At 36.2% G+C, this 17,935-nt stretch overlaps 2 protein-coding genes across 8 annotated transcripts in view; both read left to right on the top strand.

Annotated features, from left to right (window-relative positions):
- Positions 1 to 17,935, top strand: part of LOC134650185 (3',5'-cyclic-AMP phosphodiesterase) — a 577,846-nt gene that overhangs the window by 310,185 nt on the left and 249,726 nt on the right. The gene's annotated exons all lie outside the window — the stretch shown is intronic.
- LOC134650026 (uncharacterized) lies at positions 11,924 to 13,144 on the top strand. Its single transcript, XM_063504847.1, has 2 exons — positions 11,924 to 12,082; positions 12,752 to 13,144. Exon 2 carries the CDS (start codon positions 12,773 to 12,775, stop codon positions 13,112 to 13,114), a length of 342 nt encoding a protein of 113 aa, XP_063360917.1. The 5' UTR covers positions 11,924 to 12,082; positions 12,752 to 12,772; the 3' UTR covers positions 13,115 to 13,144.

The following is a 17,935-nucleotide window of genomic DNA, read 5'->3' as shown; positions in this document are numbered from 1 at the left end:
CTTCTGTAAGTTCTGTAAAATATTTCTATTTCTTGCACCATTTTTGAGAAAAGCACTATATATGACTCGGCTGGAAGGCTACTTGCTGGCTTCGGATTCAATTAAACGGACTCCCAAGGTCGTCCGTTTAAAACGAATCCTCAGCCGGCAAGTAGCTACTTCCGAACCTCGACAATAATGTACTATTTTATAGCTAGGTAAAACCTAAGTACTAAGCTATTTAAACAATCTTTACAAAATCCTAACACTAAGCTTAATAACTATACAGGGTGCTTCCTGTAACAGGAGCAATAAATTAAACTGTAGGCTGTACTCCTCAAACTGACCAACATTTGTTCAGCAACTTTTGAAAATAACTCATGTATTGATTTTTATTACACTTTAAAGTTTATTCTAAGACGCAATGTATTGCAAATTTTGTTATGTTTAAAGCGTGACAAGCAACGTCAAACACACTGATATCAGCGTACATTGAAGGCAATATTTATTTTGTATGATAAAGAGGAAGTCGAAAGGATTCATAATTTTTAAAAGTTGCTGAACTAACGTTGGTCAGTTTGAAGAGTACAGCCTTTAGTTTAATTTATTGCTCCTGTTACTGGAAGCACCCTGTATTTACAGAGTACCCCCTAACTATATTTATTACTCCTGTTACTGAAAACATATAGGCTCTATCATGAACTAGTGTTATCTAGTTTACGTCGGGAACAGCGACATCTTTGGGGTGATTTAGACAACAAACTAAACATAACTCCATATCCTCTCGAACACCATCGCGACTTAAAATCTATAGGTACAGATAAATAATTACCTATTTGTTTTACTTTTAAAGGATTGTTTTCATATTATTAGTCCATTTTCGTACATTTTTATTATATAACATTTATATGGAAAAGTTAAGGCGCATTTCACGGAAAATGTTCCGTTTGCTGAATCGTAAGGTTTAATCGGAATCATTAAGAATACAAAAACGGAATTCACCCATTTAGCTGTTCACAATCAGGCATCAATCTTTGGCGTAAACTGCTTTTCTTCAAAAAATGGGGTTAAAATTTGAACGAGGACAAGATAGCTGGCGTGAAGTCCCTAGCATGTCAGAGATATCAAATGAATAGGCACGCGCCCTGTGAGGTCATCCGTTGCCTAGGGCAGGGTGTATAAGGCAAGGTGAAATATAGGCTGATAGGCAAAACGTCTTTAAAGTACATTGTTGCTTATAGATGGTTCAGGTTAATAAAGAAGCAGCAGAAATTATCAAACGTCGCTAAGAGAACAAAAGCGAACATTTTAAAACACATAACTGCTTAGCATCTTCTGCTTAAATTTAAATTTTTACTTACAACAAAAAAATGCGACTGATAAGATAAATGAATAAAGGAAGTTTTTTCTTAATCGTTTATGATTTTCCTCAGTGGAATAAACGAAATAGCATTTAATATTGCGAAATTAATGGATAAAACTTTTCGGTATAATCCGGACTTCTGTACGGATATGATGGTCGTTCTTGTCTACGTGACAGCGTGATAAAACGGTGTCCGTCACTTTCTTTCCCACGGTGTTAAACAGTGACAGTTATTTTATCACGTGGATAAAGATGGATAAATCTATCCATAATAGGCTGGCTGAACGTAAATAGAAGAACAGAAGAATAGAAGAACGTGATGAACGTGAAGTGATGACGATTATAGGCAGCCCCTGTCTCTCAGACTACTTGGTGGATAAGGTGGATAGATAGGCATCGCCGGGACGGAAGCCGTTACCTTCGCGTGCCTGCACCACCATGCACCGACTATTTCCAACCAAAGGTCTTGACATAATAATAGGTCAGCTTATGTAAATGACGTTGATAGCTGATAATTTTCAGCTCGAGCAAGCAATATCGTACCCGTGTTACGCGAAATAAATTGCATCGTTAGATATTTATTATTGATTCAGCCAGCTGCAGAAAAAATCGCACTATCTTGCATAGAAACTTCCAAACAAGGTTGTATAATTACTATAGTATACTCTTTTGCTGTAGACATAAGCGCCTTCTGTACTTAGTCACCTGTTTTTCAATACCAACATATTAATCCATTTTTTCTACTCGTCGACTGCAATGCTTGAATTAAGACTTCGTATACCAAAGTGAAATCGCATACTTTTTTCACTATGGGACCCCAACTCAACTATAATATTCATTTCGATACAGTTTAGTCAACTATAATATTCATTTCGATACAGTTTAGTCAACTATAATGAAATTGACCAATCGAAAGCGCGGAGCAAGTACCAGGGCCTCATGAGTTACAAGAAGGTGTCGTTGACCAACCGGCCGGGGGCGTGGGCGCGGGGCCGGGTCGCGTACGAGTATGAAGGTATCGCGGCTGCTCGCGCATCTTAGCTGTATACTTTTGTTTTTTTTACCTACATACATATATGATTCTTCTACTAGTTTTAAGTATTTTTTTTTGTTGACCCGTAGAAAAAGTATTGTATACAATAGTGATATAATCAAGCTTTTCAATCTCGTACCTTACTTAGGCAACTCAGCAAGCTTCGTTGCCTAAACACGGTACTCGACTGAAAAGCTCTCCATTATATCACGATTGTATAAAATACTATTGTGATCCGTGATATTGTCATCGTTATAACGTAACATCAGTAAAGTTATAGGCTAGTCCAAGTTTATAATAAAAATTAAAATAGTTTTTTTGTTTTGTTACTTTGGCAGCTGGGCTGAGGATCGTCCTTGACGAATACTCTCTTTTTGTTTAGTAAGAATGTGTGGAAGAAGTTTTGTCGGTGATCAAATATCCTAAAGATAAAAGGTGGACGTTGGACATACGGAAACAGTAATACAAACATTTATTGACATTTGTTTGTTGTTATTTTATTCAGGAACGGGAGAATTTTTGTATACTTCTTCAGTCTATTTGGGAGAATGCCTATTCAATATCTTACAGATATTTCGGTAAATAATCATAAATAAATAAATAAATAAATAAATAAATATTATAGCACATTATTACACAAATTGACTAAGCCCCACGATAAGCTCAAGAAAGCTTGTGTTGTGGGTACTCAGACAACGATATATATAATATACAAATACTTAAATACATAGAAAACAACCATGACTCAGGAACAAATATCTGTGCTCATCGCACAAATAAATGCCCTTACTGGGATTCGAACCCAGGACCGCGGCTTCACAGGCAGGGTCACTATCCACTAGGCCAGACCGGTCGTCAAATAAAAATAAATAAATAAATAAATCGGTCGGTAAATAGCATTATAATATCATATTACATAATTAAAATCTGAATACCTTTCCTGAAACCTTGGAGTTTCGTTAATTTATTTAATGTTTCATTTCGTTTAGTTTTATTTGACATTTCCTTTTTCCCATACTCAGTTTCCGCAAACAGAGAAATGAATGTTTTGTAACAATATTAAATGGTAACAGACATTTTAGGGTTCCGTACCCAAAGGGTAAAAACGGGACCATATTACTAAGACTCCGCTGTCCGTCCGTCCGTCTGTCCGTCCGTCCGTCCGTCCGTCTGTCACCAGGCTGTATCTCACGAACCGTGATAGCTAGACAATTGAAATTTTCACAGATGATGTATTTCTGTTGCCGCTATAACAAAAAATACTAAAAACAGAATAAAATAAAGAGTTAAGTGGGGCTCCCATACAACAAACGTGATTTTTGACCGAAGTTAAGCAACGTCGGGCGGGGTTAGTACTTGGATGGGTGACCGTTTTTTTGCTTGTTTTGCTCTATTTTTTTGTTGATGGTGCGGAACCCTCCGTGCGCGAGTCCGACTCGCACTTGGCCGGTTTTTTATTATTTCCAGAAGAAAATATTCTTGCAGGGACACTTATTGTAGAACTTTGAAGATTACACTTTATGTAGAATAATTTAGATTGAAGTTAAAGAGAAACGAAAAACTGACGCAATAAATACGTATATTAATTCTCGATACGATTTTATATGTAATAAAAACCGTCAGACCGCTTCTGATGTAGGTAAAGCATACCACATGCTACACTTGAAAAACATTGCCTTTTATTCTTCGTCAATCGATTACATAACGTATAAAACGCTTTTATTTTTGGACAACAACGGTGTTTTTTATACCTACAAAGTAATTGTTTTCCTCGTTTAAACAAAGCCTTATTTTGGGAGTCCGGATAGGTAAATAAAGACTTCGAGAACGCTTTGTTATTACGAGGTTTTCGTGTCATTCTTGTGGCTTGCGTATAATTATCGTCAGTATTTATAAGTAGGTACATAATTTTCACGTGCTCTACGTAACAATTTACTTCTATCGTAAGAACACAGAAAAAAAATCCTTATAACAAAATACATTAATAATACATAATAATCCTTATATAGCAATAGAAAGCATCAGTTTTCCGCTGGTCAACATATGGCTAATCATACGAGAAGTAGCATTGTAACCGGTAAACAATTTGTTATTTAAAATTGCCGTAAAAACGCCATTTGAAACAGTTGTATCACCTGTAAATGTCACAACATTGCGATGTTACCTACATACTTACTATTTATTTACAAACGCCGTCGAGTGCTATCTGCGTATGCTGAAACTGAAGCCAGTTTGGTTGTTCGTTATACCCGAATCTAACAAGCAAGCTTCTGTTAAGACAAGTGACCGTCAAAAATATTTTTTGATACACACTTTTATTGCTGACTGTATTTTCTCACCTTTACATGTCTAAAAAGTGCTTCTCGAGATCTTTCTAATAAGCCTAAACTCAATGTGTTTATGTTTTTCCATTGAAGAGTTCCTTTGGCTATATTCCGACTGCATCATCAGATCAATAAATTATTTATGATTTATGATTTATCAGCTCCATGTTAGCATAATATTGCATTGTCATCGGAAATACGGAAGTATACCAAATTTCAGCTGAATCAGACACCGGGAAGTGGTTCAAATTTAAGTTACAAGATTTGAAGCCCATATATGTATATACAAAGAATATACGCGGTGAAGTTAAATAAAATTGTGTAAAACTTGGAACAATTGAGTAAACAGTACTTAAATAAAGTGGAAAGAATGCGAGCCATTTGCTTGGCTGCGGACGCCGCCGGCGCCGCTGTTTATGGGACAGTACTATCTTACTTCGCTGTTCTACTACACAGTTATCAAAAATAGTGTTAGAGTCTGTTTGGAAAGAGAAGAATCGTGGAATGTATTGGACCTTACATACATTCCACGACTCTTCTCTTTCCGTACAGAGTCTACAAAGATGATCTCTTGATTTTTATAACAATCAACTACAGTCATAGTAATTGACTATCGCTGCATTTAACTTTATTTGCAGAGGAGTCAACTAGAATGATGGCGATGACGTTGCTACCACAAAACAAGTAGAATGGCGATGCGAGCAGGGTACGTGTCGCCGCCGGTTTTGAGCAAACGCTCGCATGCTACTCGCCCGCGTTGACCGAAAAACGAAGTAAACATGCCTTTTGCGCCACAATAACCTTCAGATTAGATTAGAAGCCAGACATCAAATCTGTCTAAAGGAGGCGTATCCATTCACCACGCACACAAGTTTTTACTACCGTTGCGCGAGTGTTAGTAAATGTGGAGAGGAACGAGCGGCGACACCGGTTCCGATACTAACTGCGCGCGATAGCCATTCTAACCTCTTTAATATGTTCTGTGGTTGCTACTTTTCATAAAAGTAGCCATTCTAGAATTATATCATAATTATCACTAGGTCGGGATATAAGCCGATTTTGCTTTTATAACGTCCAAGTAGACTTAATTGTCAGATGTTTAATCCATAATAAATGACAGGCCCAGGTTGTCATCTATACTTAATTGTTGACTTACAGTAAATTTGAGCTATTCCGAAGACACTGTGACGGAATGAAATTTCAATGAAATATGTATAAATTCGGAATTCGAACTCGATTTTTCCATTCTCCTTCTTCAACCTAGCGTTTTCCCGGCGTAGCGCCAGGGTCCGCTTTCCTGCTTAGTCTTCTCCACTCTCGATTTTTCCATTATCGGGAAAAAAATTATCAGACTCATTTCACTAAGTTACTTCCACAGATTTCAGATTTGTATATTCAATGAACACACAATTCGCCTGAAAATGGATAGGTACCATCAAGCCCTGTCAGTCGAAGAATGATAGTGACACCTTAAGAATGATGGGTCTTGCTCACTGAACTGATCATACAAGTTTCGTACCTTGTTTAATATTTTAGGTCGAATGACACGCTTTTATTTCGGACATAATACAATAATAAATTGCTTCGGGTATCATATAGGTATTGTATTATCATATAGGTATAGGGTATCATATTGTGGGTTTTTTAGAATATACGTACCTACCTACACATTAACCATTGAAACTCGCTCATGTTAGGCTAAAAATACTATTATCGGATGTTATCATCCTCTCTTAATATACAGTGTGGAAAGATAAGTCGGGCCCTGGAGGGAAACTACCTTAAATCCTTAAGCTGGCTCATTTTACTTAAAGGAGACATTCCTTTATTTTTAAAAAGAAACAAAACTGCATTCAAAGATTTTCTAAAACCCGCTTGCCTCGCCCGGGACTCGAACCGACTAAAAATTCCAAAAAATAAAAATTCGCAATTTTATTCTACTAGTCGATACAGTTAATGTTAATGATAACATTTCTACAAGAAACATTAGGTCTTAAACTCGTCTGTCGTAGAAAATATCCATAAAATGTAATATTTAGTACTCAAAATTTTTTTAGACAAGCCAAATCGAAGAACAAAAGAAAAATACTTAAAATGCAGTTATGTTTCTTTTTAAAAATAAAGGAATGTCTCCGTTAAGTAAAATGAGCCAGCTTAAGGATTTAAGGTAGTTTCCCTCCAGGGCCCGACTTATCTTTCCACACTGTATATAGAAGATAATATAGATTTCATTCTACTAGCCTGATTGTACCTATGTTTAATTATGTTTTCGCGTGGTTTCCCTTAATAGACGGAGAATCCAAGGTTAAACGTGCAATTTTCGTGAAGCGTTTTGCTGGCATAGAAATTACATTGCAAATGGTATATCTTTTAAACTGTTATAGATATTTGGTAAAAAAATATCCATAAGGCCGACCGGTTTAAATGCGAGTATGGGACAATTGCGTCTATTTAAGCTCTTTTTTAAATAATAGTAATTTGTACAACAAGAGATCAAAGTTTGATATTTCTTCGAGTGCTTATTTTGAGTCCCGTGCAAGCGAAAGATTCTATACTATTCACGAGCGTAACAAGTGAATCTAATTTAGAATATTGAGCGTAGTAAGGGACTCAAAAGCGCACGAGATGTAAATAACTTTGATCTCGTATAGTACACAAAAATTTTCACCGGAGCAGTGTGAACATACCTATTAGACAACTTAAAAAATGTGATCCTTCTTCATCACTTAATCACTCAAACAAAACGTAATAATAAATTTAACTAAAATAATATGGAAATAACGAACATCAACTGACACGTCAATCGACAACTTTTTTTTTGTAAAGAAAAGCTTTGTAAGATACATATTTGTCAACTATGGTAGAAATTCTTAAAAGTAAAATAATTAATTTTGCGTGATGATCTGTATATTTTTTGAGTTCATTATTTTAATTGTACAATAAAATACCTAAAATATAGTATTTTATCAGTTTTGATCAAATCTTAAACTTTATTTTTATTAATTAATTATTAAGAATTCATGCTCGTACGTGGTTTGGAACGAATGGAACGATGCGGTCTGATATTTTTCGGGGGTCTATTATAAATCGTGAATATACCGTTGAATGTCGTTTTAACTTTTACTTGTCTGTTTCTTTTTGCTAACAGTGTGAAAGGGACAGAGAAAATAGAAGCCAAGTATTTCGAACTTGTATTTGACCCCGCATGTTGAAATGACATTGACTATAAAGGTCACTTTAATGTCATTTTGTCTCACTCAGTGAGCAAAATCGTATTTTGCTCACTGTTTTTAAGAAGCAAAGTACCCTTGTTCGAGCTGCTGGGGTGAAAATTAATTACCAGAGCTCTTGGTCATCTAGTGATAAAAGCCTGCGCTATCATGGTTGCATTATTATCACTTATCATGTCATACGTCACTTTCGCACTTACATACTTGTTAGAACGTGACAGTCATGATGACATATGATAAAAAACCGACCATCTTAGCCCTACTGTGCTACTTGGAGAATAAAACGTAACATAGAAGACGTTCCGACTAAACGTATTCGAGAAATAGATGCAATAAACCCATATTTGCAATTAACCCGGTTGGCCTTTGTATACTTTATTAGCATCATTTTTATATACGTGGGGCATACTGAAGGTTTCTGGATTTTGATATATGAGACGACTTATTTTTTCTAAGTGGCCCGTCCAGGAATTTACAGTATGCCCTAAGTACAATCAAACTCATTTATTGTATAATAAGTGTTATAAAATGAATATAAAACTAAAATTAACTTTAATTAAGATAACTAAACCTAAAAAATCAAAAATACCTATCACTTTTATTGTTGTACATATGAAATTGTATGGTGGACACTATTTGAAGAAATTGATGTTGTCAGTTCCACGTAATCAAATAGCTGTGCTGAAACTTTATGAAATAATTAGGTAAATAAATAGAAATATTAGGGGACATCTTACACAGATCAACCTAGCTCCAAACGAAGCAAAGCTTGTACTATTGGTGCTAGGCGGCGATATACATACTTATATAGATAAATACTTTCTTATATTCATAGAAAACACCCATAACTCAGGAACAAATATCTGTGTTCATCGCACAAATAAATGCCCTTACCGGGATTCGAACCCAGGACCATCGGCTTCACAGGTAGAGTCACTACCCAATAAGCCAGACCGGTCGTCAAATGGTAAAAAAGTGGGCCGAATATTTTGCATTATATCCAGTCTCATTATACCCAAGACTGAACTTTAGGTAAGGAACTCATTACACACGCAGTTTTTACCCAGTTTGCAGTGGGTAAAAAATATATACCTAATTACCTATATATGTCTATGAGTAATTTTATTACATAACATATCCAGCGTTAACAGTCGCTTCAGGTAATTTATTCTGTAAGTAGATATCAATTAATTTGCTCTCATAGCTGTTGAAATCCGACATATCGTAATCCCTGAAGTGAAGAGGCCTGAGGCTAAATTATTAATATTCAAGTAAGCGAGCTCTGCATTTGACATTTCGCCGTTTTGCGAACGCAACCTTTATATTTGTAAAAAATCTCAATACCTATATTCCTAATGCAGTAGCTAAACGCGGCCGTCGGGATCGGCTAGTATTCGGAAGCTTTTTCTTAAGCACCAATAGGGGCGCTCCACATACCTTGTATCGCGGCCAATTAGAGGCACCTAAATTTAAACCACCTTTTGTACTGATCAAATATTGCAAATCACTCTCTCACCAGCCTTCAAACAATAACTACACCACTTCTACATTTAACCGTTTTGGCAAGAACCCTTGTAAACCAGTACGTTGGAAAATTATATCAGTTCACTAAGAATTGAAGCTTTTTATTTGAGTCGTCGAGCTCCTGACCTGCACGGCGGCTACACGCCGTAATTATCTGTATAAGGTGATTATAAATTTTAAAATTATAGGTAAAAGACAGAAAATATAAAGAAACAAATAATTTACTTATTAAATGTGAATAGCAGGTAGTCGTTTTCTTTGTAAGTACATATGACAACTAATGGGGCATCATCTGAGCCCGTACAATGAGTCACTGACAGTGTCAAAACTGACATATACGCTATCGAGAACGTAATTTACTTTCTATACATCTCATTTGCACTAATATGCGAGTACGAGCGAGATGTATACAAAGTAAATTACGTTCTCGACGGCGTTTACGTCAGTGCCAAACTGATGGTAGCCGTACTGATAACGAGTGTTCTGTCCCGGCTCGCACCCCGTCTTGCCCCACATTGACGACATTAAAGATGATTGAATGAAGTGATGACGATGAATTGATATTTGAGATTAAATTGATTGTTAAAATTATAAATGCCAATAAAATATTCTAGTATTTGCGACAATTTGTTACACTCCAATAAATACCGCCTCGACACGCATGGCAAACTATAACTTAAAGACATAGGCAATTCGGTACCAAAAACTATGCGGTACTGTTGAAGTGAAGACTTCTTTAGCGGCGCTGTGCACTTTTTGAGGTGGGGAAAAAACGTTAAACTCGAGACAGCGTAAGACGATCACGTGACCGTAAGATTTAGATGGCCACTCATTTAGATGGCATTTAAATCAATAAAGAAAAACTCAATGACATTACATGAAAAACTGTAAGGTGCCATTGAGTATTTCTTTATTGATTTAATGCCATCTAGTGAGTTTCGCTCTAACTGGTATTAATTTAATTCGAGTACCTACTAACAGTGATGTTCTTAGGGGTTTCAAGTAATTAACGCTAACGCTAGATGGCGTTAACCTCAATTATACATAGTGCATTTTGCACTAGTCATTGAGTTTTCACTTCTGCCGGCACTCCCTGAGTGCAACCCGTTGTTTTTTTTTTTTCATAATATAACAGTAACTCGTACACCAATAACAATTTACAAATTAATAAATGTAAAAAAAACCATCCTTCAACCTCAAAACTATTTATTTATTTAAATTTTATTGAAAAAGAAGAAAATCATTAAGATAACAGGATAATGGTGAAGTTAAAATAATCTGTGGATGTCTGTATTTATTTAATTTTGGCATAAGAAGTCCAAAAAAAGGACGTGCCCTAAAAGGTAGAGATTCATGATAATACGACATTTATCAAGAGTGCTTCTTTAACTCGGGAATTATTTAACAGTCTACTTAAATATATGTACTTACTTGGCCTCGGTTAAGGTGTATTTACTCGTAGAGAAACATCAAGATTTTGGACGAAATAATTGGCGGGACTGATAAACGGGGTCTATCGTAGTTGGGCAGAAAATTATAAATGTCGTCAGCATAAATATTTTAATTATTTACTCGTATTCATCTACCGATGTAAGTTTGTAGGTTTTGGGCATCTGTTATATTACAATGCTTCCTAATTTTTTTTTAAATACTACCTATTAGGGATTAAAGCTTTAATATTAGCACACATACCTAGTTAATTATTGTTTACATACACAGAAGGTTGCACACTTGTACTATAAGCGATTAGGAAGAACAGTGGGTCGTCTTTATAGATGGCACAAATGTATTTATGGCAGATGCAAAAGGAAAGGTATTATATTTGTATGTACATATTTGTATATATTGATTAGTCACGGATAAAGACATTCTAACCATCATGACTAATAGATGTGAATTTATTTTCGGCGTTACCGAACAGCTATCAAAGCAAACAACGGGATAAACAACGCAGAAGGTCGCCTAGAATACCTTAATTTTCTCGAAATCAAGGCATGCCGTGGCTATCCCTCCGTCTCTTAGTCACGGGGAACTTTGGCAATAGTTATTCATAACGTTGCAGTCATGTTTATCACGTTTATCGCCCCCGTCTCGAAGATTCATCCTGTCATGACTTCTCTTCTGTTGACGCATAACGCTATTTCGGGATGACTGTTTTAACACTGTAATTTTGAAGTATCACACCTGGTAGCCGTCATAAAATATGTTTCTATATAATATAACTAAGCAATTTTAACATAGTCACGTTAAAATTTAATTTAGTGGCACTTAGCCGGACGTTATTTATATCTAATGTAGGCCAATCAATGTATATGTCCTTATAAGAATGCAATTAAACACGAACGAATCAGCACATGTCGAGATTAATTGCCGAGTTAGTTAATTTGCCAAGACAGATGTCGCGAATGTCGCGTTATTTTAGCCAAGTCTCGCAGCCGCAAGCGCAGGTTCGGCGTTCTGGAGCGGCGCCCACGCAGAAGCTCCCGCGGAAACAAAGCCCGACGCCGACTCCCCGCCACTCAGTCCACGCGCAAGCTTCGCCGTGAAAACAACTCCCGAAAAATCTTTCATTAGTATTTCAAAGTGCACCGGACTGTCTCAATCGGATTATTTTTCTCGTGCGTCTCAGGTTCGTCATAATGTTTGCTTCTGTATTAATCTTATTCCCTATATATTTGTAGTCTAATTAAACTAACATACAACTATGAATATTAAAAAAAATCCTTCATTGCAATTTAATACAATTGGTAATTTTGGTGCATCAAAAATTTGTTACTTTAAGGTTTAACTTATCCTAATTTTTGATTAGAAAAACCGTAAATAGTTTTCGTGTACATTTAATAAACAATAATTAATAATTATTGAACCTGGTGCTCTGGAATGTACGGTTCAGTCGAAGTATAGTCTGTGCCACCTAGAAATTCCTCAACATCGTAATTTTAAATGAGCTCCAACCTTTGTCTCTTGGCTTACCGCCAACCACTACTATCAATTTCTATCAAACTGGGATTTTTGATTTACATTAATGCACCAAGTAGTTACTCACTGAATAATTTATTTAGCGCAAAGGAACCGGGAAAAAGCATTTGTTTGAATGTTTCCTTTTTTGCTCTCATAAAAAACTTGACTCTTAAATTATTTCATAAAAAATATTATTTTTATAAATTAGAGCAGCGTAATATCTGTCTTTCCTCATAAACTCACTGTACTTTGCGTCCCAAGTTTACTTAATATTAAAAATGTACTCTTAACTCTCTTAAGTTTCCAATTTTTCAAAGACATTTCTCACTCGTTTTAGATTTAATTACAATAAACCACAATGTCTCAACTGCAAGCCGGTCAGCAGCTGGTGAAGAAGACCATGGATGAGATGATCCAACAAAAACAAAGCACAGAAAAGGTTACCATCCAGGCAAGACAGGAGTTCAGCGAGAGTTTCCAATCAAGTTACGAAGAAGAATTTGAAGAGGAGACTCACATCGATGCGCACGGAAACAAGACGTCAAAGAGAATAGAATCCAGCAGTGAGAGCTCTGAGCATTCTAAGAGCGCCGATGTCAAGGTGAAAGCTACGGGACTCAACAATGAACAAGTGAAAGCACTTACAGACTGCGCAAACCAGGCAGGACAACTGGCCCTGGACTCTAAAGCCGCAAACTGAACGCATGTAATTTCCAATCTCTATATTTGTTTTTAGCTCTTACGAACAAAACGGTATATAAATTCCTACGCAATTATCATGATTAATTCCTACGGAATTATTTCGAAAATAAATAGTTAGAATTTACGCGACCATGGCGTTAAAAGTGGAAATTCTAAATCGGGTATTTTCGGACTCAGTTTGGCTTTAAAAGAAACTGTGTGCTTGCCGGAGCCGCTCCAAATTAAATGGAAGTGTGTTTATACGTAGCCCGGACGGTATAGCTTGATAGGCACGTGAAACTCATAATTTATTCAAATATTTGTAAGATATAACAAATTCTGTCTTCCTTTTTATTTACTTTTCGTGATGAAATTATAGGCTAGCTATACTTACTCGATGCAAAGTATCCTTGAAGGCTGAAAAATATTAACTTTCTCCTAAATAAACAATTTCCACCTTATATAGACCAATCCTTTTAGCAAAACATTTAGGTTAAAATTTAACAATTCTAATAAATTTATTTGTTTCAGGTGCCTGTGATGGTGGTTTCAAAGAGTGTCAAAGACTGTGTCCAGTGTTCCTTATTATTTTATGATAATAATTATTTATAATAAAGCAAAATAATACATCATAAAATATCCTGAAATTTAAATATGTATTGAATTGTGTCGTGTGCTTAAGTGTAAATGGAAAGTGTAAGTTAGCATAAAAATGGAAGAGGAAGACGACGAAAGAAAAATTCGCAGGGCAAACCTTGCCAAGTTTAGTTCTCTCAATTCTCGCGTGGTGCACCAGTCTCTCGAGGAGGGTTGCGTGCGAACGCAAGCTTCTTCGGAGTCAAATGACGCCAATACATCGAGCATTTCCGCTGCGGCCCAATTTAGTGACCGAAGTTTTGTGTCAAAAACGAGCACGTTCTCCCGTAGCGGCACGTCTAGCTCGAGCCAGGAAGAATGCGAGGTGGCCCACACGACCGTGACGAGCGGGCAGTACTTGGCAGCGGCGCGCGTCGAGTCTGCCCGCTCTATGGAGAGTCTCCGTCCATGCAAAGATTCTTCGCCAGCGCGCCCTGCTAGCTCATGCACGGTGGTACGTTCGCACCGCAGCTCGTTTCTTACAGCGAGCGAAAGGGATATCAGAGAGGCAAGAGGGGCACCCGCTAGGAGAGCCTTGTCTGGAGAAGACATGGGAGCTTCAGCTGAAAAGAGGCGAGGGCTTTTTGCAAGTACGGAAAGGAGAGCATTACAACAACTAAGCCTGCCACCTCCAGAGCGCAGGCTAACGATTCTCAGTCCTCACAGTCCGCTGGCTACCACCGAGTTGCAATGGCCCTCTCCGCCTGGCATCCGCGGCAGGCGGAAAAAAGGCATGGTGTTGCCCAAATTGATCCTGCCGCGGAGTGACTCGGATGGTTCCGAAGTATTCTTTGAAAGGTTATTTTTTTACATTTTCTCATTTTAGCATATGATATTATTGCACGTCTAGTTTAAAATTTTCTAGATGCTATTTGTCATTTTCTGGCACAACATTTGCTTCACATGTCTTTCAATGTTGTCGTAAATGTAAATTATTTGAGTTGACATCTTATACTGTCAATGTGTAATGCCAAATTAAATTATTAAGACTATTGGAATTCATAAAGCAGTTCATAAAGTCTCAATACTTTAAAGAACTAACAATTTCAAAATACAATACATACATTCGAGTTTGGACGTGTCACTTTTACAGAGATTTATGAATCTGGTGTCAATGAACTTTTTATTTCTCTCGCAATGCTATAATATTCTAGAACAATGGAGTTAGAATATAGAACACTGAGACTGCCAACTCTTTAATGTATACATGTTTATATCTGTCAATATTAAAGAATGTTAAAGAACCGCTGAAACATTATTATTTCGAAGATAGATTCTCTGACTTTCCTCTTGCCAAGAGCAATACATTAGCGTTGTTGTGTGCGTCAGCACGGAATCGTGATGTACGAGAACATAAAAACTCTTTACATCGGCCGTGTTTATGTTTCTCAGTAAATGTTTTAAACTGGAATTGTTACGATCGAGGTATTTCAGCTTAAGTAATTTTTAGCAGTGGGTACTAATTAAACACGGGTACGTACGGGCACACCAAGAACAAAAATCTAAATATTACAGTTAAATGCTATATTCAATTAACAAGTAAAGTTAGTAGATTGATCACATCATAAGAGATACTTTGCGGTATTACTTGATCAAGATGTAGACCAAGTTAAATATCCGGTAAATCACATTTACCTGGAAAAATCTCGCATTGAAACATTTCCCGCGGACTCCTAAAGAGCTTTTAATTAAAAAGTCGGCTCACACAGAGATTAATTTTATAAAAAATTAAACGAACATACATTTACGCTGAGCCATTTACGGTTTGTGGATTACGAGTATGTTCACCTGTTTGTTTCTCACTCTAGGACGAGAGGAAACTCGATTACTTACATAATATAATTAATGATCCTTACAGCCTTGTGCAATGCAAATGACAAAAGATTGTTTTCATCAAGCTTTGATACCATTTAGAAGCTATGCTATCTTGATTGTTCTTATAATATTAATTTATCAAACAATTTCGTTAATAAGATATTGACAAACAACGCACAAGCCTTGGGCCTTTGAAATTAGGATAGTGAAATAAATTAATAGCATCGTTCCCAGACGTTTCTGCTTGATACCTACAAAATTAATTTAAGTTGTGAAATTCGAAAAATACCTTATTCAAATATTGTATAGAGCTCTATTAAAAAAGCTTTTTGAAATCAAAATACGAATATACCTTAATTGTATAACGAGGAATGTATATGTAAACAACATGTTCGTTACAACATCCTTCTGAAACACAGAATAACGCTAAAGTTTATATAGAAAGGGTGAAAAATCGGACGTTTTCATTTAATAAAATTGTAGTAATATCTACGAGTAGAGGATGACTGACGCTAGACCGAGTCGGGGCCGGGCCGGAGCTTCCGGCGCTTCGTTATCTATGGAAAGCACCACGTGATCACCGATCAGCCGTCATAGAATATGACATGTCGGATGCCTCGCCCCGGGCCCGGCCCGGTCTAGCGTGAGTCATACTTTAATTCTATTTTTATCGAGAGCTTTAGAAACTGTTTCCGCTAAATCATTCCTTCAATTAATGCAGTAACTGGTTTGCGATTCAGGAGCCTTGGTACTGTAAGTTCTGTAGTAAGAAAAATAGTTATTTGTACAACAAGAGATCAAAGTTTGATATTTCTTCGAGTGCTTATTTTGAGTCCCGTGCAAGCGAAAGATTCTATAGTAGATTCACGAGCGTAGCGAGTGAATCTAATTTAGAATCTTGAGCGTAGTAAGGGACTCAAAAGCGCACGAGATGTAAATAACTTTGATCTCGTGTAGGTCATAAAACTTTTCACCTCAGCAGTGAGAACATTTAGACAACCCGAAAAATGTAATCCTTCTTCATCACTTACCTATTTAGTCATGTTTCTTAAGATATACTAACAATTAAGTATAATTACCACAATCAAACACAAAAACAAACAAACAAACGTAGTTAATTTCAGTAAAATAGGTAATATATGAAAACAACGACCATCAATTATTGATTGACATTTGAATCGGCAACTTTTTTTTTGTAAAAAAAAACATTGTAAGATACGGTCCTAATTACGGATACTTACTATTTGTAAACTATTGTAGAGATTCTTAAAAGTATAATTATTTATTTTACGTGTATTTTTTGAGTTCATTATTTTAATCGTACAATAAATTACGTAAAATATAGTGTTTTTATCAGTTTTTATCAAATCTGAAACTTTATTTTCATTAATTACATATTAAGAATTCATAGGTAGGTACTTGTATGTGTTTTGGAACGATGCGTTCTGACGTTTTTCGGGGGTCTATTATAAACCGTCAATATACCGTTGAATGTCGTTTGAAAATTTTTTTGTCTCTTTCTTTTTGCTAACGACGTGAAAGGGACAGAGATAATAAAATCCAAGTATTTCGAACTTGTATTAGACCCCGCATGTTGAAATGACATTTGAATATTAAGGTCACTTGAATGTCATTTTGTCTCACTCAGTGAGCAAAATGCGATTTTGCTCACTGTTTTTAAGTAGCAAAGTACCCTTGTTCGAGCTGCTGAGGTGAAAAATATATTCTGAGTAAGACAAATCGCATATCGTGAGTACTTTGAAAAAAGCTTGTATCTGCGGCAATGAAAACGAAAATGTGGTAACTAATGATATGCATACAGAGTTACTGCGTTTCAACTTTGAGTTGCAGTGTGAGATAGGAGGTTATTTCAAAGTAGTGACGATATAAGTATATTACTCCTTTCACCTGTACAAAGAAATGTGCTAAATTATGTGTACAAGTACAGAACTGAGTATGTTTACGTGTCATCAAATACTTATATATTTTGTTGTACTAGAAAGAACTTCGCATGATTCATGCGGAATAAAATAATTATAATTTCTAGTAGAATACTCACTATCTACTTTAAACTATAACCCATTAAGACGAAAGCGGACGACCACCCCGAAGTGCCTGATTTACAACCTTCTGCTTACTTCTTCAGAGTTTTTTCTAGTCCTAAAAACAAAGTATATTAAGTCAGCTGCCGAGAATTGTGGCCCCTCCTTTACCTCAGAAACTTCCATGCTGAACTACATTGCTAACCGTAGGTAGGTACCTACTTCCCAGTTCGCTAAATATTTTCACCATTTCTGACATTCAAAAAGCCAGTCAGTTATACTTTAAAACTGCGTTATTAATAATTATTATTGTCGATAAGATACTCGTTCATGTAATACTTTGATAA

This window comes from Cydia amplana, chromosome 8, assembly GCF_948474715.1.
Source record: "Cydia amplana chromosome 8, ilCydAmpl1.1, whole genome shotgun sequence".
NCBI classification, from domain to species: Eukaryota; Metazoa; Arthropoda; class Insecta; order Lepidoptera; family Tortricidae; genus Cydia; species Cydia amplana.
This window is presented reverse-complemented; position numbering and strand designations above follow the sequence as displayed.

Bases quoted from the DNA above. Each gene is read 5' to 3' on its own strand.
- LOC134650026 (XM_063504847.1), top strand. From the start codon at position 12,773: ATGTCTCAACTGCAAGCCGGTCAGCAGCTGGTGAAGAAGACCATGGAT.